The sequence below is a fragment of the Neodiprion fabricii genome, chromosome 1 (genome assembly GCF_021155785.1).
Source record: "Neodiprion fabricii isolate iyNeoFabr1 chromosome 1, iyNeoFabr1.1, whole genome shotgun sequence".
Lineage (NCBI taxonomy): Eukaryota > Metazoa > Arthropoda > Insecta > Hymenoptera > Diprionidae > Neodiprion > Neodiprion fabricii.
Genome location: NC_060239.1, coordinates 30235858 through 30255300, shown reverse-complemented (window position 1 = coordinate 30255300; position 19443 = coordinate 30235858). Strand labels below are relative to the sequence as shown.

The window sequence follows — 19443 nt, the reverse complement described above, 5'->3', positions numbered from 1 at the left end:
ATATGACTCTCTTGAAGTACTTTAAAGTTTAAAGTTTAAACGGTAGCGAACGAATTTTGGCAAACTTTTGACAGAAGTCGATTAGTCGTCATGTCGACGTTTCGCTTCACATCTGCGAGGCTGTTCAATGTCTACGCATATTTTGGCCCCGTGATTTGCGCGATAAAATTGCGGCCCGATAGTGATAACATTTTTCTTTCAATCTTGCGCAATATTTGATAGCGTACGTAGTAAAATGTTATTGAGAATTCGATAAAACACGCTGACAACGAGATCGATAATAATTTGATAGTACATTGCTCGATATTCGAAGAGCCGCATTCGCATCATGGCCTCGTTACAGGTTAGGAAATACTTCGCGACAGCATCGCGAACTCTGTTGAATGTGGATTTTGTCACGACCCGTTTAATGAGCGCTTGTTCCAGTGAAATATCAACGAAATATTTGCGATATCAAGAGTATGGAGAACCCGTCAAGGTTCTTTCTATCAATACGGAGAAACTGGCCAAGCCAAACGACAATCAGGCAAGTAAAAAACCGGTGATCGATTCACAGATGACAACTCACAACTATTGCCTAAATTATTGTGTTCTCAGGTCACCGTAAAGTGGATTCTATCGCCTGTCAATCCAGCTGATATAAACACGATACAGGGCAAATATGCGAGTAAACCGCCATTACCGGCGATACCTGGTAACGAAGGTGTTGGTGAAATATTACAAGTCGGAGCCGGGGTGAAAAACTTTCAACTCGGAGACAAAGTTGTACCCAACAGCGGACACATCGGCACATGGAGAACACATGCCGTCTATGACGCGCAGGAATTATTAAAGGCATTACGTTATCTAACATACGAATAGAAATTGAACGCAGGTCTTCTCAGACTTACACAGATCAAAGGTAACGCATGGACTTTGTTACGGCAGTAATCAACGATTTGTTTATTTACAGATTCCGAAGGAATTGGGAAATCTGGAAGCAAGTATGCTAAATGTTAACCCATGTACCGCCTATAGAATGCTCAAGGATTTTGAGTGCCTGAAACCGGGTGATTCGGTTCTTCAAAACGGTGGCAATTCGGCTGTAGGACAAAATGTTATACAGCTCTGCAAGGTTTGGGGATTCAAGTGCATCAGCGTCGTTCGCGACAGGCCAACGATATCAAAGTTAAAAGTATGTGTTGAACGCACATACTCTTACTTCATCACAGAAATTACCATCTTATTTTCCCACTTATTGATTCATTATTTTTAAATATTAATAAACTACTCATACTTTGCAGGATGAACTGATAAATTTAGGGGCAACAGAGGTACTGACCGAAGAAGAAATAAGGACAACTTCGATATTCAAAAATGAATTACCAAGACCGAAATTAGCTCTGAATTGTATAGGCGGAAAAAGCGCGTTGGAACTATTGAGGCATTTGGACAAAAATGGTACTATCGTTACTTACGGTGGCATGTCTAGAGAGCCAGTTACTGTACCCACTTCTGCGCTAATTTTTAAGGTAACAGACTTCCAGATTTTTAAAGTTACAGAAAATTTTGCAGACAATGTGTTAGACTGCTCGTTATTCTATAATTAATAATCATTTATTTTCTAGAATATAACTGTGAAGGGGTTCTGGGCAACAGCATGGACAAATTCCAACTCTGATTCGAAAGAGCGCAGAGAAATGTACGATGAATTAGCACAATTACTTATTTCAAAGAATTTGAAACCCCCGGCAGCAAAAATTGTTCCTTTCAACAAGTATCAAGAAGCTGTTATGAATACCCTTAGCATTGTCGGAAAAACAGGATTGAAATATATCTTAGATATGACCAAAGAATAGAATAAATCATTGGATCTGTAAGATAAAATCGGTTACCAGTAACTAAGATAAGGGAGTACGTGTCAATGCCCAAACATATATCATTAATGTAGTGAAGTACCCCAAGATTCAACTAATGATTGAAAATAGGAATATCACTTCACAATTTCTATACGAAACGATCGTAAACGGATCCTGTATACATCCGCCCATAGTGAAACTACACCTAGAAAATAAAATTTTTCAATCTTTATTTAATTTAAATAAATCTAGATCAAGTACTACAGAAAAATATATATAATAATAAGACATAGTATAGATTTCTAACGTTGTACAGGATAAGGATTAAATTTCTTGACTACAATTATTAATTTCAATTTTAATGCAGCCATTCAATATCACCATTTTCTTTAAATTTATATTATGATCTAATTAGTGTCCGAAATCGAGTCTTTGCTGGTATATTAGTATTAACATGAAATAAGTTGGTACTCAAGAACCGTGCACGCCTTATACTCTATAAAAAAATATGTGTACACTTACAGTTTAGTGCTCACATTTTAAACTGCCTGTAGGTTATTATTGAAAATTTATTGATTTCAAGTCACAGTCGTCGTTAGGATCGATGAACTTGATTCAATTTTATCGAGCAATTCTAGTAAATTGATGCTGGTTTGCTGTTCACTTACATCAAAGTCTGCGTATATGTTTTCTAATGTGTTTTTGTATTCCTTATTTGATTTAAGCTCTTCTGTAACCAAGCTGCTAACTTTATCTGTATTTTCGGGCTGCATATTATCAGTATTCTCAGTATTATCGTCGCTAGAAATATCCTCTGTAAATAAGTTTAGATGAAATGTTTTCACGGGTTCTTCTTCCTTGACCCCCAATTGGGCCTCGAGCATCTTTAATTCCCTTCTGATTCCTAGATTTTTAGGTGAATGTTGCTCATTCTTTGCAATATATTGCGTTTGCCCATATGAAGGAGAATATCTGAAAATTTTATAATACCAGGGAACGTTTTCCTTTATGCTTAAAATGCTTACTTCATTGTCAGCGATAAAATTGGTGGCGCGAAACAACGAATCCAATCGTCTATCAAAAATGAACTCAAACATAATTTACGTACACATTTTTTCCAAGTATAGTATCACGATTTCCAAACAAGGCAAAAGAGCCAATAGCACAATTTTCGCAATCTGTGTCATTCAGCTTAACGCCTTCAAGCATATCTTGATACTTTATGTAATTCTCGTTGTACTGTACAGAAGTTCTGTTGAAGGTTGCGTCATTATTCTGAAGACCCAATCTTAATAGAACTGAAACTCTGACATGATAATCATCGAGGACCTTCAAACAGTCTTTTCGTGTTTGCCAAACTTGGCCCATGGTCATATTACCATATAACTGTAAGATGAATTTACGACTTTTGTAAGTGTTTTTGAAATTCCCGTAAGAAATTGTAACATTCAACCTCTTACATTAACGACCATATGATGCACTAAATTTATGCATTCGTGAGCATTCTTATCTACCGCAATCTCTCGCATAGCATCAATGTGATTGAGTATCAGAAGAATCACTTCTCTTGGTCCTGTGCTCATGGTGAGTTGATATTTGGTCAACATAATCATTAGATCAAACAATTTATCCATACTTGCTTTGTCGAGTCTCATAATTGATGACAAAGCTACACATTCCAAAGTGGAGCGAATGCAAGAAACACTTGTAGGCTCGGATGGCTTGAATACAGTTGTTAATATTTTTGGATTTAATAATGCAGCTGTTACGTCATCCAAGACTATAAAATATAATTCTTCAATAAACAAATAGCCCATTTGTAATTACAACTCGTGAGTGAAATAAAATGTGCAACACTATTGAACGTGTGGTCAAATGTATATTTTGTCGAATGTGCATAACGTATAGGTGCTCGTGCCAGCATTATTCTTTACTGTGATGACTGACTGGCCTTGTATGCTTTTGTTGAAATCAATTCCTTGAGCATTTAATCTTTGCTGTAACACGTACAGCATTTCTCCACCCATATTCAGGTACAATATCGGAGTTGTGTACATCGACATCTTTGTCGTTTTGAATCAATTTATACTGGCAAGAAATAGAGAATCTGACTATAAATTTCAGATGACAAATTATTCTCTTAGAGTTGGGCGGATGAGTGAAAAATTGATTACATCCATCGACATTGCACAAGCGCGTGCGCTTGCGCGTAGCTATGATGAAAAATGTACTTTACTTGTATCAAGGCGAATGGGATTTGTATTATACCTATGCATATATATCAGATCACAGACCTTCGCGGATAGAATTATATTTATGAATCAATAATTCCTACGTTTATATGCATAATGAAAGAAAAAAGAAAATCTCGGCGACATATCGAAATAATTTTTGGAATTTCAAAGTTAGAACGGTCGCACATTTTCATTCGAAATTTACAAAATTTGCGCGCGTCTTACTATCGACATCAAACATCGATATCACGTGGCTCACAACCTTAACACCAACGGATACTTTTCTGTTGACACACGCGCACGATTGATCAGATCCAGCTCATCCAACGGAAGTAACAAATGAAATCGTTTTTGCTTTATCTCTATCAGAAAATGTGCGTGAAAGGAAATTCCCGGTACTGATTGTTAAAATACCGGGACAATGAACGAGTAGAACAACCAAATAACTTTGAAATCAAAGCGCTAGAAGTCGGCACGGTGCTTAAAATATCTTTATATCGCCGCTTCATTCAACGCCGAATAATGGGCGCCGAATTAAAAAAAGAATAACACGTATTAGGTTACCCAGTGTATTTGGATATACATATTTCATAATTCGGCGAATCTGTTTTATCGTTTACTTTAATGAGTTTACGATAAGCTTAAAAGTTTGAAACGATAGTTAATTACCGTCCAAACTGTGACAGTCGTAAGTCTTCATGCAACCGTATTAATTGACTTAGTTGTCATTGCTTTCTTATTCTTTTCAAACTAGAACCTTTGTTTAAAAATTAGAACGTTGAGTATAAGATTACACAGAACATCAATCACACCCAACGCGCAAGTGATACACGGTGAAAAGTACTAATTCCTCATTAATTTCTCAATCTTTAATTTACAAAAATATTCTCACGCTTCACATTCTTCACAATTTTATTTTGACAGTATTAAGAAATTGCATTTGCACGTTATAAATTAAACAGACACAATACTGAAGCCTTTCACTAATCATTATTGATCTCGAATTGCAATATTTCAGATGGAGGAGCTATTGAGTACCTTAAATCGAAGAATACTGGCTACCAAAGAGAATCATGAACTTGTCAACAGATTTTCCAAACTTGAAACTGACGAAGAAAGGATGACATTCGCCCTAAAAGTGTTGAGCAAATACGACGTTCTGCCCAACTATGAATCAAAGTATAAAAATTCTGAGGAATCGACAAAACTGCGAGAACAAGGAAACAGAGTATTCATTGGAGGATGGGATTATAAAGCGGTCGAAAAATATAGCGAAAGCATTGCCTATGCCATAGAATCTTCTGAGGAACTAGCGTTAGCATATGCCAATAGATCAGCAGCGCAGTTCAGAATGGAAAAGTATGAAGAATCCATAGGCGACATTGACCGAGCTCTGAGTTTAAACTATCCCGATAAGTTGAAAACTAAACTATTTGAACGGAAGGGTTTATGTTTAACAGCATTGGGCAGGCCTGATGCGGAATTGTCATTCAAAGAAGCTCTAAATTGGCTTGACAAAATGTCTTTGAGCGAAGAAAAAACTAAAAAATTGAAGAATCAGCTTAAAACCTTTATTTCAGCCCCGTGTGCATTTGTAGAGCTTCCAGCCACACCAATAGAATATCAATTGCCAGAAATAATAAGTCTGAATAAAGAAGTTCCTTGCGCGTCAGACGCGCTGGCGATAAAGTATTCAAAAGAGCTTGGTAGACATCTTGTTGCCACTCGTAAAATAAAACCTGGCGAAATTCTAGCCGTAGAAAAACCATTCTGTTCAATCCTCATGCCTGAAAACGTTTACACACATTGCTCGAATTGCTTGCAAGTATCGTGGGCCATGCATCCATGCAAATATTGTGTCTATGCTATGTATTGTTCGGAAACATGTAAAGATCAAGCATGGAATGAATATCATGATGTGGAATGTGGAGTTGTAGGGTCGTTGCTAAATTTGCAATTACACATGCAGGGCTTGTTCGGCATGCGACTAGCTATCGTGGCAACAGAAAAAACAAAGAACTGGAAGGAATTAAAAATAAAACTCGCCAAAATTGATCATAGCGAAGGTACGTTGGAAAAACTTACAAAAAATAATATGCTGATTAATTCATTTGATAGCTTGAATAGATGTTGATGATCATATGAATTTTCAGATCCACGTACGAGAGGGTATTCTGAGGATGGGAAGTTTCACAGTGATCAGTATAGTAGCCTTTACAGTCTGGTAACAAATACTGATAAACGATCGGTACAAGATCTTTTTGGCAGGGCATTTAATGCTGCATGTATAACATACGTACTAAGTCGCGAGAGCGACCTATTTGGCAAGGAACTGCCAAAGATGCTAGATACCGATTCACTGGCCGAAAATCCCAAAGTCAGATTCATTGGTGGGCTGATATTAAAACATCTCCAAATAATCCCCAGTAATATTCATTCGGTATGATTATATCAAATGATGACAAAGTTATCATTTTTCTACCTTCATTTTAGCATATTAAAATTTGAAATCACCTTGATGTCAATCCTTTCTATAATATGTAATATCAACTAATCTCTGCTCGTTACATTCAAAAGTCATGCGTGTAGAAATTGTTAGGAGTGCTTCTGTAAAAATTATATCAATTTCTCATAGTTTGGGGAGCTTCGCGGTCTAGAAAACTATGAACGTGGCGCTGCAGCAATGCCGTTTTATAGTCTCATCAATCATAGTTGTGATCCAAATGTTACAAGACAATCTCGCCCGAAGCATATTGTTTTATATGCTCTGTATCCCATTGCAGAAGGTGAACAGGTAATCAAATCGCAATTATAATTATCAATTTACTAACCCTAGTCTCTAATGGGATTATACATGTTACAAATAGATATTCTGTAAGAATACGCTAGAAATTATGATACCAACGAATGTCTGTTCTAGATATTTGACAACTATGGGCTACACTATGCTTTGACGGTGAAGAACGAGAGGCAGGAGAAACTTCGGAAGCAATTTTACTTTGATTGCGATTGCAGACCTTGCAGAGAAGAATGGCCGTTGTATGACCAATTACCTAGTTACCAGGTAAATTCGAATTTTGCATTCGTATGAATTACGACATTCAGGATACAGTCCACTCTTTCAATAGTGCTGGGGATGGGTGTCTATGGGAATAACTTTTCGAGCTAAGCAGTACCTCCACTTTCGACGCGACTCGATGACGAAAACAATAACACAATGCACCTAGCACGTGGCACTACTGAAAGAACCATAGAACTTGACCATGGGTGGGGGAACCGTTCAAGCACATAATAGGGGAAGCGGCACTATTGGCAGAGCGAACTGTATATGGTTTCAAATAAGTTCACCCTTTCTTCAATTCACCATTAACTTTGATCTGAATTTTACCTATTGTGGAAGTTACCTTGGCTTTATGTGACATTTCATTAATATTTCAGAAACAAAGTTTGACGCAACACAACAAGAACCGGCTCAATAAGGTCCTGCAAAAACACCACAGATATATTGAGCTTGCATATGATGGTAAAATTGAGAACGATCCAAATATGCTGCAGAATTTGGTAAAGATGATCGAATTACTGTTTGACCTTGTTGAAAAACCGTGTATTGAAATTAATAAAGTCGTGGAGACAGTAAAACGTGTTTATGCCTTGCAAGGAAACAGATTCGATGTACCAGACAAACCATACCCGGTAATACAAACATCGATTCAAACATTTCAGATGTTTGAATTGAATTCAAAATTTACACGTGATTTTCGATTGTTTTACAGAAGAAAGCCTGATTACTATTGGAAGAAAAATAAGGGTCTCTGACATTTTTCTGTGAAAAAACCTGCAGTTTGAAGAATGAAACAATGCGTACTTCAATATTTGAATACTGGCATTGGAGTGTACAGCATTGTTCACTTTTTCAAACAATGATGTATGTTACATTTATATTTTTTATGATAAATAATCCAACGCCTAAACCTCAACTGCTAGCAAGCAGCACGCTTCTGATACTGATTCAACCGTGTACAGAACAATGAACAACGAATTTACGATGTACGTACTTAAATTATTCACGCATTAATCATTAAGTAGATTAGAATGCTGTAACAGTAATTGTGGAAAAAAAAACTGACGAGATCAAATAGTTTTTATACGAATCTCTATTCTGTTTTATACAAATATAAGTCGGATATTGTGTATAACAGTCCTGGGTGCTTGAACAAATATGTTGTGCGTGTAGATTTAAATTGATTGTTATATCCATTGAATATTGTTTCTAAAAAAATATGTTTTACCTTTATGACGTTATTACAGTATTATATGTTACTAATTTTCAAATAATTTAAAAAATAAAGTTGAACGATTATAAAGTACATCATTCCAACCTTTCCATTTTCCAATTCTAAACTTTATGTGAATTACAAAGTAGTGAGTGTAATTTTCACTTTTTCTAACATTGTGTGAAACAAGACGAAAATACACGTTGAGTGCAACCAGTGCACATAAGAAAAATCACCAATGCTCGAAATATCAATAACGTAAATATGTTGGAAGGAAAGCCAAAAGATAGTCACAAAAACATTTTAACGGTAAGACTCGCAAGTTCGTCATAATATTCGTTTCAAATTATCTGAAATGCCTAAAGGATGGTATGAAAATCATGTGTAATGATCATGAAGTAATATGAAATACGAAGGGAAAGAAATTGTCCGAGAAAGATGCAAACACTAGAGCACGAATTTTTGCCCCCTGGCCACTGCGTTACAACTCTCCCATTCAAGAAACCATAGTCGATAATGAATTTCCGGCTATATCAGACCAGTAAAGAAAATATACAGCCAGAACGAAGCATTTAATTCAGTAACTTATATTTTATGCCAATTGATTAACCAGGACATTATATTCATTCGGTAAAGAATATTCTAACAATTCTTCAATTAACTAAAGCTGCCAAACCAAACATCAAACTACACTTCCGGTGCATTCCAAACTTAGCCGCCTGTGCTTACAACAATCTTTGACTAGAGTTCTGTCTTGAGTGCCTCTGAGAAGAGAAAAGAGAGCCAAGAAATGTGTTGCGACGAGATAGAATAGTCCAGTCAAAATAGGTAAAAAATCGACCTCACTTTGCATTAATTTCATTTTCGCTTTTTTTTGGTTCAATCATTGGGGGGGTCACTGGGAGTCCTCAAACCAAAAGTCGACCAAATCGGCCCCTTGCTATCGCCGCCATCTTGAATTTTATGAAATTTTCTTCAATATCTCAGCCATTTTCAATTTTAACGAAAAATGGTAAAGATAAAAGTTGTAGGAAATTCAATTTAAACAAGATAATACTTCGTTTTACTTCGCCGCTATTTTCAGATTTAATTCGAAAAATATCCATTGTTTGAAAAAAAACGCAGAAACCAAAGTTGTAGGAAATTGAATTTCCTACAACTTTTATCTTTGCCATTTTTCGTTAAAATTGAAAATGGCCGAGTTATTCAAGAAAAACCATTTTTCATAAAATTCAAGATGGCGGCGATAGCAAGGGGCCGATTTGGTCGACTTTTGGATTGAGAAGAGATTAAGGACGTTTGGATTGAGTGACCCTACCTACGATTGAACCAAAAAAAAAAAAAAGAAAACGGTATTAACGCAAAGTGAAAACCTATCTTGACTAGACTAGAAGGTGCGTCGCGTTTCGAGGTAATCGACGATTCAGATATAAGTACCGAACGCTCAGGCTACGTTGCCACAAGTAGGGCTGGGGTGAGCGCTGCCAGGTGGAAACGCCAACTTTTCACCCGAACTCTACCTTGAATAATTGCTGGGTAGAGTCAAAAACGCGATCAGTGGGAACAAGAGTCGAGTGGGTTACTTCAGCACTGCCAACGAGATCGAACTTCGCTCTATCCTCATCCGAGCCGTAAATCCGGTGGAAACAGACGAGCCAGCCCGAATCTGACACGATTTGTGACCTCGGTGGAAAGTAGTCTATGATACAGGATCCATTCATCGGTACAGCTTCTTTCGGCAGAGAGCTTTCGGAACGCGACATACGCAGGTTTTTACGTGACTATAAAGACAGACGCAATTTGGTAATTCCCCGCGTTATCCACACATCTAACCGAAAAATTTACCGTAACTACGCTTCACAACACCACCGTTAGTAAGCCATTGTTTCTGATTAAATTTACAGTTGCATCGTGATTCGACCTCTGGACGAAACAACGTTGAAAAATTGGGCGTCTCAATACAATATTACGCACAACTTATTACAATATCATTAACTCGATGAAACTGTAAATTCGCAGCCAATTACAAGGTAAAACAGATTTTTTGATTCAGGAAGCACGTGTTTGCCGTGTCTGCGATCGGTTCTTTTTTAGCTATTGAAATTTTTATGTATACAACTATTTAGCATACATGTTATGAAACGTGCGAATTGAAGATGAATACTTCCTGAAATACTTCATTTTCAAGTTATTTTGTTTCGAAAGCTTGGAAAACAAATTTTCATTTTATTTACTGGGCTGATTTATATCGAACCTTTTCTTTATAGATGACCGAATATTTAGATTTCCCTAAGATCAACTTTATCAGGGAACTTATACGTGACACTTTGGTTTCGAAGTTTAGGATGCTCAAAACTGAAAATGAGCGTTTTGAAGTTGCTTTGAGAACAGTGATTGAGCATCACATCACTGTCTTAGACACTACATGTCAGCAAAAAAATTTGGACCACTCGATAACATTACGCAACAATGGAAACGAGAGCTTTTTAAGTCGTCAATATTATACAGCTGTGAAACAATACACTGAAAGCATTGTCTGCGCGCCGGAATCTTCTGAAGAATTAGCTATAGCATATGCTAATCGATCTGCAGCTTTGTTCCGATTGGGAAAATTTACTGATTGTGTAGAAGATATTGACAGAGCCTTAAAGCTAAAATATCCAGACAGATTGAAAATAAAATTATATAAACGAAAGAAATTGTCTTTAGTGGCACTGGGTAGATCTGGCAGAGATACATCATTTCAGGAGACTGTCAACTCAATTGAAAAAATGGATCTGCAAAAAGATGAAAAAGATGAACCTAAAAACAAGCTGCTGCAGTTGAGCTCAGTTCGATTGATTTCAAAATCACCTGCATATGCACTACAACATCTCCCACCCACAATACTCGCCTCAAATCCAACTATTCCTTCTGCCTCTGATGGAGTAACAATTAAGTATTCAAAGAAATTCGGAAGACACCTCGTTGCTACACGCAAAATTAAACCGGGAGAGGTACTCATTCTCGAAAAACCATACTGTTCCAGACTAAATCTGAAAAATGTTTATACACACTGCTCATATTGTTTGCAAGTTTCATGGACTATGATCCCGTGTCAATATTGCATCAACGTGGCATATTGTTCAAAAAAATGTAAAAATAAAGCTTGGGATGATTATCATGAGGTGGAATGCTCCGTTGTGGGACTGTTGCTAGGTCACGGATTCAATAACATACTTTGGCTAAGCCTGAGGATGGCTATAACAGCAACAGAAAAGGGAACTAAACTCGATGCATTGAAACAGGAACTGAAAACCATTGATGATAGTACAGGTATTATTAAAATGACGACTAACGCTCAAATTTGAAAAATGATCAATATCAATATAAATTTTAATCGTACTTCTCTTACTAAAAGTATGCTATAAATTTATATTTGATTTTAAAGTTTTTATTAATATAATATGTCATCATAAAGTCTCCAACAACTGCAAATTCTTATTCAATTTTTCAGATCCATGTACTAAAGGATATGCGGACGATGGGAAGTTCTATAGTGACAAATACCGCAGCATCTACAGTCTAACAGATAACATTGATAAATGCTCTGCGGTAAATTTGATAGTTAGACCTTTGTGGACAGCGATAACAGTCTGCACGCTTGCAACTGAAAGTCGAATGTTTGGAAAAAAGCTTTCATTGCATACATTGGCAAAAAATCAAGATGTTATATTTGTCGGAAAGCTGATTTTGAAGAATATACATACTTTATTCAGCAATAGACAGAGCGTATGTACTAAATCAAATACAATTCAAATTTCAGTATGTGTATATATTTAGGTTCAGCATTTAAGAGACTTAATTCCCCCTTGAATAAGTGATTAGCCTTGTGCCGAGAGTAGGGGGATAGTACAATATCCATGGTGCCAATTTTTGACCACTTATTCTTGATATTTTTACCAAAATAATGATAATTTCAAGAATAAAAAAAAAAGCACGATGGCTGTCACCCGTGATGTGAAAGTCAATAAGCGTACAGTTTGAGTTTGCCAACTGAAGATCAAAGTTTTCTTGTGAAATAATTTTACTGCAAAATTGTGTTAACTTGAACTGTTATCATAACTGTGCAATAAATTTCTGTGATGCATTTATTCACTTTCAAAAATATACCTAATACGATAATTTTTTAGTTTGGACCATCGCATGATCCGGAGGGTCAGAGTCTTGGGGATGCAGTTATGGCTGTTTCTAATCTTATGAATCATTCCTGTGATGCTAACACGATAAAGCAATGGTATGCAGACTGCATGGCTGTATATGCTGTCTATCCAATTGAGCAGGGCGAACAGGTAAGTTGACAATGTTTCTTGAATCCTAACACATATCGCTATCTTTCTTGGTGTTATTAGCAAAAATAAACACACAAGTTTGAGGAAACGAATGCATAGTATCTAGTGTGTATACTCACACAACCACAAAACTGAAACTTGATATACCTACATCTTATTTACAGCTCATAGGTTCTTCCTATCTTCACATTATTACCACTAACTATATTTTACATAAATAGAATTACGTACTCATTTATATGCTTGCTCAAGTAGGGACATAGTGCGTAGACAGACAGAATTTAAGTTAAAGCAGAAATTTACCAACAGTTGTTACTGAATCATAAATTGTCAAACCTAAATAATGATCCGTTTTTCGTTTTAATTTCAGGTATTTGACAACTATGGCCCACGCTTCAATGTGATGGAAAAATCAATCAGACAGAGATACTTAAATCGTTGGCACTTTAATTGTGATTGTTTGCCTTGTGCAAATAATTGGCCCACAATGCACAGTCTACCCAGCTACAGGGTAAGAATATATCGTGCCTCTTTGATTATTACTAACAGATTCTTTTCCTCAATCTAACCAGAACGTTCAGTTGTCTATTATGTGTATTTCAGAAACAAAAAATGTCTGAAGATAGTAAGAAGCAATTGGACCAGATTATATATAAATACAAAGTATGCAACTCGATGTTCGATGACAACATACGATACTTGCCAAATATATTGAACGAATTACTGAAAATGATTAATCTACTGTTTGAAAATGTACAGAAACCATGTATCGAATTGATGATGGCAATATCGATGTTGAAAGAATACTACGAGTGGAGTGATGTAATATTTCACTACGAACCAATCGATAAATTTTAAACGGAAAAACAACGTTTGTCTTATTATCGATCTCTAACTATGTACACTGCACTTATTTTTTCCAACTGAATACTCAACTTGTCAGGGTATCTATATAAGTAAAGTGTATGAAAAGTGGCTTAGAATTCACTTGTTTGATTATTTACTTTTATGGGTATATTCTTTAAACAAATAAGTATGTTAATAGCAGTAGTACGAAAATGAAATTTTTTCTTTTGTTTCAATAAATGATGTTTGACACTAACAATAAACTAAATTTTACTATTAATCCCTGTTACATTAGATTTGATTATGGCTGCATTGAACTAATTACATAGCACACTCATCTAATTGTAAAAGGTACAGAAGTGTGTAGCTTATTTCGACGAGATCTGTGCTGAAATCATTCAGCAAAACCCAACAGAATTTGTTGTTTCTGATTAGCTATGTACATTTCAAAAAAAGGGTGTAAATGATCATGAGCATTTTTTATCGGTTACAGCCGAATCAAAATGATACGACCATTCATGAGATACAAGTCAAAGCGTTTTCATGGGAAGCAAGTACGATAATGTACGTTGCCGAGTGGGATATGACAGATTGACTGTTTCAATAACTACATGGAGTGCTTTCCATTTACTGACTCAAGTCGACTTGTGTCGCTATTTCTGGTGTATTCCTTTGCCCAGATTGGCCGGTTACACCAGAAATAGCGACACAAGTCGATTTGAGTCAGTAAATGAAAAGCACCCATTATTAATTCTGAACACAATGTGAGGCCGTTTAATTTGCCCAACTTCGAGTGCTTGCTTGCGACTAATTTAAATATTGAAGATTCATTTATTTACCATGATTGACATTAGATTGGCCTTTTCCGCGATGTTTCAATAAAACAAAAAAAAATAAATAAATAAAAAAAGTTACCAATGCGCCGAGAGATTAGACAGCTACGATAACGTCATTGTACTGGTCTAATTGAAAAATTCAAATCGACGGGAATTACCGATATGCATACGTCGAAACCAATCGACGCCGCGTCTCAAATCCAACCGCGAATACTGCATTTAGAATCACCCGACAATTTTGTCTTTCGTTCGCACCAGGCACTTATCCGTGTAAATCTGTTATGTCAAAGAGTATTTCAACGAGATCCAGAAGATACTAAACGTAAGACTCTGTGTATTATATCATCAGCATATGTTAGCAAATCTATAACCTCCCTTAGGCATATTTTATTGCAATCAACTTGCGCGTGGTTTACGCCGAGAAAAATAAGTTATCACGAGATCAGATTGAGGGGGTCAATTAGCGACTCTTTATTGGTGACGCTTTATTTTTCGCATTTAGGTTCAGTATTAATTGAAGTTGAATTTTGAGTCGAAATCATTCATTTTATAAAAAAAGTGGTAAATCAATGTGGCCGAAAAAAATAACTTTCGAACTAAAAACAATCAACAGGTATTTCTGTTAACGAAATATGGCGTGGCTCGTGTATTCACGAAATCGAACAAAAACTATAAGTTTTTCGTTTTTATTTTTTACCAGCCCTTACTGAACACGTCTCATCCACGTGTTTGTCATTTAGTAGTCCACATAATAAGGGGACAAGCTGAAATCAAAGCTGTACAAACGACAGGCAATGTGTTTGAAGGCTTTGAGTCGACCTGGCGCAGATCTATCATTCTTGGAAGCTATGGTTTGACTTAATAAAACCGGTATGAGTAGAAATGAAGTCAATAGAAGTAAAATTGAGTTGAAACAATTGATGTCCAGCCCTTGCACAGTTGCTAAACCTAAAGCACAATCAGAACTATTACCATCTCCAAAGAAACTTGTGCCAAACCTGAAAATTCTCTGTGCTTCTGACGCAGTTGAAATTGCATATTCACAGAAGTATGGCCGGCATCTGATTGCTAATCGAAAAATTAAGCCTGGGGAAGTTTTACTGGTAGAAAAACCATTTTGAAAAAGACTGCTGTTCCAGAACATCTATACACACTGTTCAAATTGTTGGCAACCATCCTATGCTACGATTCCATGCAAAAGCTGCGTCAATGTAGCATACTGCTCAGAAACTTGTAAAGACAAAGCCTGGGATAATTACCATGAGGTGGAATGCACACTTATGGTATTCTTGCTTTGTTTTGAACTCAATGAAGATATTTTCCTAACCATGAGAATGGCAATAATGGCCACGCAAAAAGGCAAAAAAATACATTTATTGAAACAAGAATTGATGACAATTGATCAAAACACAGGTAAAACATATTTATCCAAGTACCTATCCCCCTATTCCACACCCAATCTAGCATTTATTATGAATGATCTAGAGTACAATAAGATGATGTGGAAGAGGAATTCTTCGTAGGAGGAAAAAGGCAAGAGATCGGATAGAGTTACCATTCAGCAGTAAAGGGAGCATTCTGCTAACTTGGTATAGAAACAAGGTAGTGAGGTGGTGGTAAGAAGAAAATGCAGGATATATGGTAGCTCTAAGAGTATGGAACAAGAATTTGAGGTCTGGAGGACGCAACGAGGGCTCAAATATTTGATTATATTTTACTAGTTTATTTGAAATTTTATCAGATTCCAGAAAATGGGTACTTTGGAAATAGCCACTTGAATAATATCTCAGATAGGGGATAATTGAAAATTTGTGTTTTTAAACGAGGCTCTATTTTTTAACCTGTACCTTCATATAAAAAATCCCATAACAAATCTTGTATTTCACTTTTGGATCTCCACCAATACCATGTGGAGTGCTTGCTATATATCTATCTATCCCCAATGATATTGCCTACAGATGTATTATTAGCAGTTCCAACACCCGTATGATGACTCATATTTTAGTTTGCATAGACTGATGCTATTGATAATACATGACAGAAAATTAGTCAAATAAATATAAAATATAGGCATCTAATCTTTCATTTCAGATATTTGACAACTACTTTATGTTACCTTACGCAGCAATTTCGAAAAAACTGAGACAAGAACGTTTCAAAGAGTGGAAATTCAATTGTGAATGTCTACGCTGTGCAAAAAGTTGGCCCACGATTGAACACATACCTAGCTTCAGGGTAACAATTTACTTTGAATTAACCATATGAATGCCCATCTGTTAGCCCTTAACCAAATCCTATCTAATCCATGTAGTATGTTCTATGAGAATACATACTGCTAATTCTATCATTCTTGTTCCAAAACATTTCTTTACTTGTTGTATTGCGTACATGTGAAAACTTCATTGATTTGACTTCCAGGACCAAGCATTAACTCGCCAGGTTAAAACCACACGACTTTGGCGAACAGATAAGGACTGATACCTACTCACTGAAAACATTGAATAAACTGACCTACATGGTTGAAACAGTTCATAAACTGGTACGGAAACCTTGCAGAGAATTGATGATGATAGTCATGCTCAAATCTTTGTATGACAAAACCATTTTCGATTATGAACCGGCAGATCAACTCGAGATAGACATACTACAAACAGCCAATTTATTCTCTCAAAACTTATACAGATAAAACGATACAACCTATCTTTGTGAGTCATTTTTCTTTCTACTTTGTATGTGTATTAGGGTGGTCCGTATTTGGGCGTTTTACAAATTTTCATGGCGACGCCCCCCCCCCCCCCCCCCCGATCTGTTGCAAATCATTAAAAAAAAAATCGGTGTAAAGTTTCAAGCCTCTCCATCAACTGGAATACGTGCTGGTAAGCCCTGATTTAAGTTATAAATGTAAACTACATGTAGTTTTTATAAGCAGTTACTTCACTTTGTATGACGTATGGCTTAATAGCATCTTTTATTAGGCTTACATATAAGGGAACAATAATAATAAAATTTTTCAATTTTCAGGGTTTGTTCCTATCATTGTAAGCGACAACTGCCAAGTTTCAATCGATCCCTCAATTTATACCAAATTCATGAAGACGAAATATCTGGTCATAAAAACTACATGTATTTTACATTTCAAACTTTCAGAGCTTACTGATATGTGTTTCAGTTGACTTAGAGGCTTGAAACTTTACACACATTGTTTTTTTTTGAATAATTTAGAAAAGATTTGGGAGGCGTCCCAATGAAAATTTTTCCACCCCCCAAAGAAGAACCACCGTAATGTATATCTATAGTGCATATGTATGGGTGTGTGATCATATATTGTAACAGACTTTCTACTACACATCAGAGTGGATATAGTACTTTCCTATAGTGTTCTGGAAAGAATGCCATAATATCTACACGTGTTAACGACACATATTTTCTTTGTTTCATTTTCCTATCTTAGTTATTGTTTCACGACTCATTGTTTTAATAAATATATTTTGTGCTACCAATTCAATCTCCATCTATAGTTCAACCCTAATCGCAATGCATTTTTCTTCACTCCATCAATTTGTGAGAAGCACGTCTTTGTTACAAGTGATATGCGATCACAACTGTTTGCCCTGCGTCGTCTTTGAGAAATGGGCATTCGAAAACGTTTATGAGAAGTTAATCGCTCAAGTTATTCACCGTCCTCAGAACCACACGGCATTGAATCCACGCGAAAAGGACACAGGATTAAAGGGCTTTTAACTATTCGAATAAAGGAAAAGCTTTTAAGTATCACAACTTAGTGTTAATTTCGATTGAGAAGCCACGATGGCTATATACGTATTTTCATTCTTTTGTAAAAATAATGATAGGTGAAAATGACTTGTGCATCATATGTATTTATTGCTCATCACGAAAATAAGTAATACACGTGATGGTATTTTTTCCTGCATTGCTGACCTGGCCACAAAAGCTGAAGATTATAAAACAACACTAAAACGACTGGTTTGCCAATATCCAAAAATTTCATGAGTTGGGTAAATCTGGATATAATGCAGAAATGAACGTAAAAAAATGGAGTACATGCAAGGCTTACCCATCAACCAGCTCCTGCAGGATAGCACAAGGTTGACCTGTCAAGCTCCGATTTTCAACTAGTACAAGTTCATGTACTCGTGCATACATCGCGAAAACTGTCAGCATTATCACTTTCACTATTTCACTGAAAGTTACTTTTTCACGCAAAACAATGTGTTGTAAGGGAAGGCACACAGAGAAGGAATGAAATAAAACTGAACAATGTATTAACATTTGTAATATTCGCGGATGAATCTAACTTGGCGTTTACATTCTGATCGTATAACAACATAATACGGAAAATATGTTAAAAGACAACTTTACAATAAGTAAACGCGATAGGCATTAATAATAATTTAAAATAGTATCACTGATCACTGCACTGATTACATGTTTGTCAACTGTTATTAAACATCAGTAAAAACAAAAACCACAACGAGCACGAAATAGCAAAACTCATTTGTTTAACAAAGCAAAAATTATGTCGGACTTCGCGTAAAGTATCTGGTATATCGAGTTAATAAGCAAACTCACTCTTTAACTGCTGCGCCGATTAAACTTGATACGATTGGAAGAATTATTAAAGCAATTGAATCGTAAGAAATCAGGCCCGCCGACAAAATGCGTCCAGTTTCGCGCGCGCTTACGAACGTTCTGGTGACTTCTCACGTCCAACGACCAGAAAATTACGGCCCGCTATACTAGCGCCGTCGCGGCGATATTCGGAAACGCTGGGTTCGTCCAATTCTTGGTGAGAGCCAATCAGCGCCATGCATTTTACTGCAATGAATTGTCGCCGTCACCAATGATCGCTACTTTCACTCGCAGGCGCATCTCTAGGTATATGCTCTGAGAGATCCTTAAAAGCGCGGGAATCACCACCTTAGCTGCCGCGTTCTACCGCGTCCCAAGTTATCGCTCTACTGCGCCATACCGATTTAACCGGCGTCCTTCGAATACGAACGAATTGTGCAATTGATGTGAGCTTTGATTATTTAGGCAAATGTGATACAATTAAACGTATCCAC

The 19443-nt window shown here is 36.4% G+C and overlaps 5 protein-coding genes and 1 long non-coding RNA gene across 11 annotated transcripts in view; 4 read left to right on the top strand and 2 right to left on the bottom strand.

Moving 5' to 3' along the window:
- Positions 1-18566, bottom strand: part of LOC124176614 (inactive pancreatic lipase-related protein 1) — a 45561-nt gene extending 26995 nt beyond the window's left edge. Inside the window, exon 1 of the mRNA XM_046558188.1 lies at positions 18435-18566. Coding sequence (XP_046414144.1) covers positions 18435-18438 — 4 coding nt within the window. The 5' untranslated portion in view covers positions 18439-18566. The remainder of the gene's footprint in view (positions 1-18434) is intronic.
- On the top strand, positions 144-2337 carry LOC124176601 (enoyl-[acyl-carrier-protein] reductase, mitochondrial). Its single transcript, XM_046558110.1, has 5 exons — positions 144-526; positions 598-834; positions 953-1174; positions 1284-1511; positions 1608-2337. The coding sequence occupies exons 1-5, from the start codon at positions 329-331 to the stop codon at positions 1836-1838; spliced, it is 1116 nt and encodes a 371-aa protein (XP_046414066.1). The 5' UTR covers positions 144-328; the 3' UTR covers positions 1839-2337.
- LOC124176604 (protein OSCP1-like) lies at positions 2177-3986 on the bottom strand. Its single transcript, XM_046558125.1, has 4 exons — positions 3790-3986; positions 3299-3618; positions 2947-3224; positions 2177-2810 (listed from the first exon to the last, which is right to left on the bottom strand). Exons 1-4 carry the CDS (start codon positions 3899-3901, stop codon positions 2417-2419), a joined length of 1104 nt encoding a protein of 367 aa, XP_046414081.1. The 5' UTR covers positions 3902-3986; the 3' UTR covers positions 2177-2416.
- LOC124176552 (SET and MYND domain-containing protein 4-like) lies at positions 4394-8422 on the top strand. Of its 3 annotated transcripts, none has more exons than XM_046557985.1 (7): positions 4394-4760; positions 5091-6138; positions 6226-6512; positions 6708-6866; positions 6993-7136; positions 7511-7765; positions 7846-8422. In XM_046557985.1, the coding sequence occupies exons 2-7, from the start codon at positions 5091-5093 to the stop codon at positions 7855-7857; spliced, it is 1905 nt and encodes a 634-aa protein (XP_046413941.1). In that variant the 5' UTR covers positions 4394-4760; the 3' UTR covers positions 7858-8422. The 3 variants fall into 3 exon arrangements, with proteins under 3 accessions (XP_046413941.1, XP_046413961.1, XP_046413950.1); XM_046557994.1 differs by lacking the exon at positions 4394-4760 and adding an exon at positions 4829-4912; XM_046558005.1 differs by lacking the exons at positions 7511-7765; positions 7846-8422 and adding an exon at positions 7201-7411.
- On the top strand, positions 9604-13853 carry LOC124176564 (SET and MYND domain-containing protein 4-like). Of its 4 annotated transcripts, none has more exons than XM_046558035.1 (7): positions 9604-10115; positions 10251-10376; positions 10614-11661; positions 11843-12117; positions 12519-12677; positions 13048-13188; positions 13281-13853. In XM_046558035.1, exons 3-7 carry the CDS (start codon positions 10614-10616, stop codon positions 13533-13535), a joined length of 1878 nt encoding a protein of 625 aa, XP_046413991.1. In that variant the 5' UTR covers positions 9604-10115; positions 10251-10376; the 3' UTR covers positions 13536-13853. The 4 variants fall into 4 exon arrangements, with proteins under 4 accessions (XP_046413991.1, XP_046413973.1, XP_046413982.1 ...); XM_046558017.1 differs by having other exon boundaries at positions 9604-10149; XM_046558026.1 differs by lacking the exon at positions 9604-10115 and having other exon boundaries at positions 10184-10376.
- LOC124176662 lies at positions 15480-17136 on the top strand. Its single transcript, XR_006869434.1, has 3 exons — positions 15480-15772; positions 16451-16594; positions 16778-17136. It is a non-coding gene; the product is annotated as an uncharacterized LOC124176662 (long non-coding RNA).
- Positions 18567-19443: the final 877 nt, after the last annotated feature.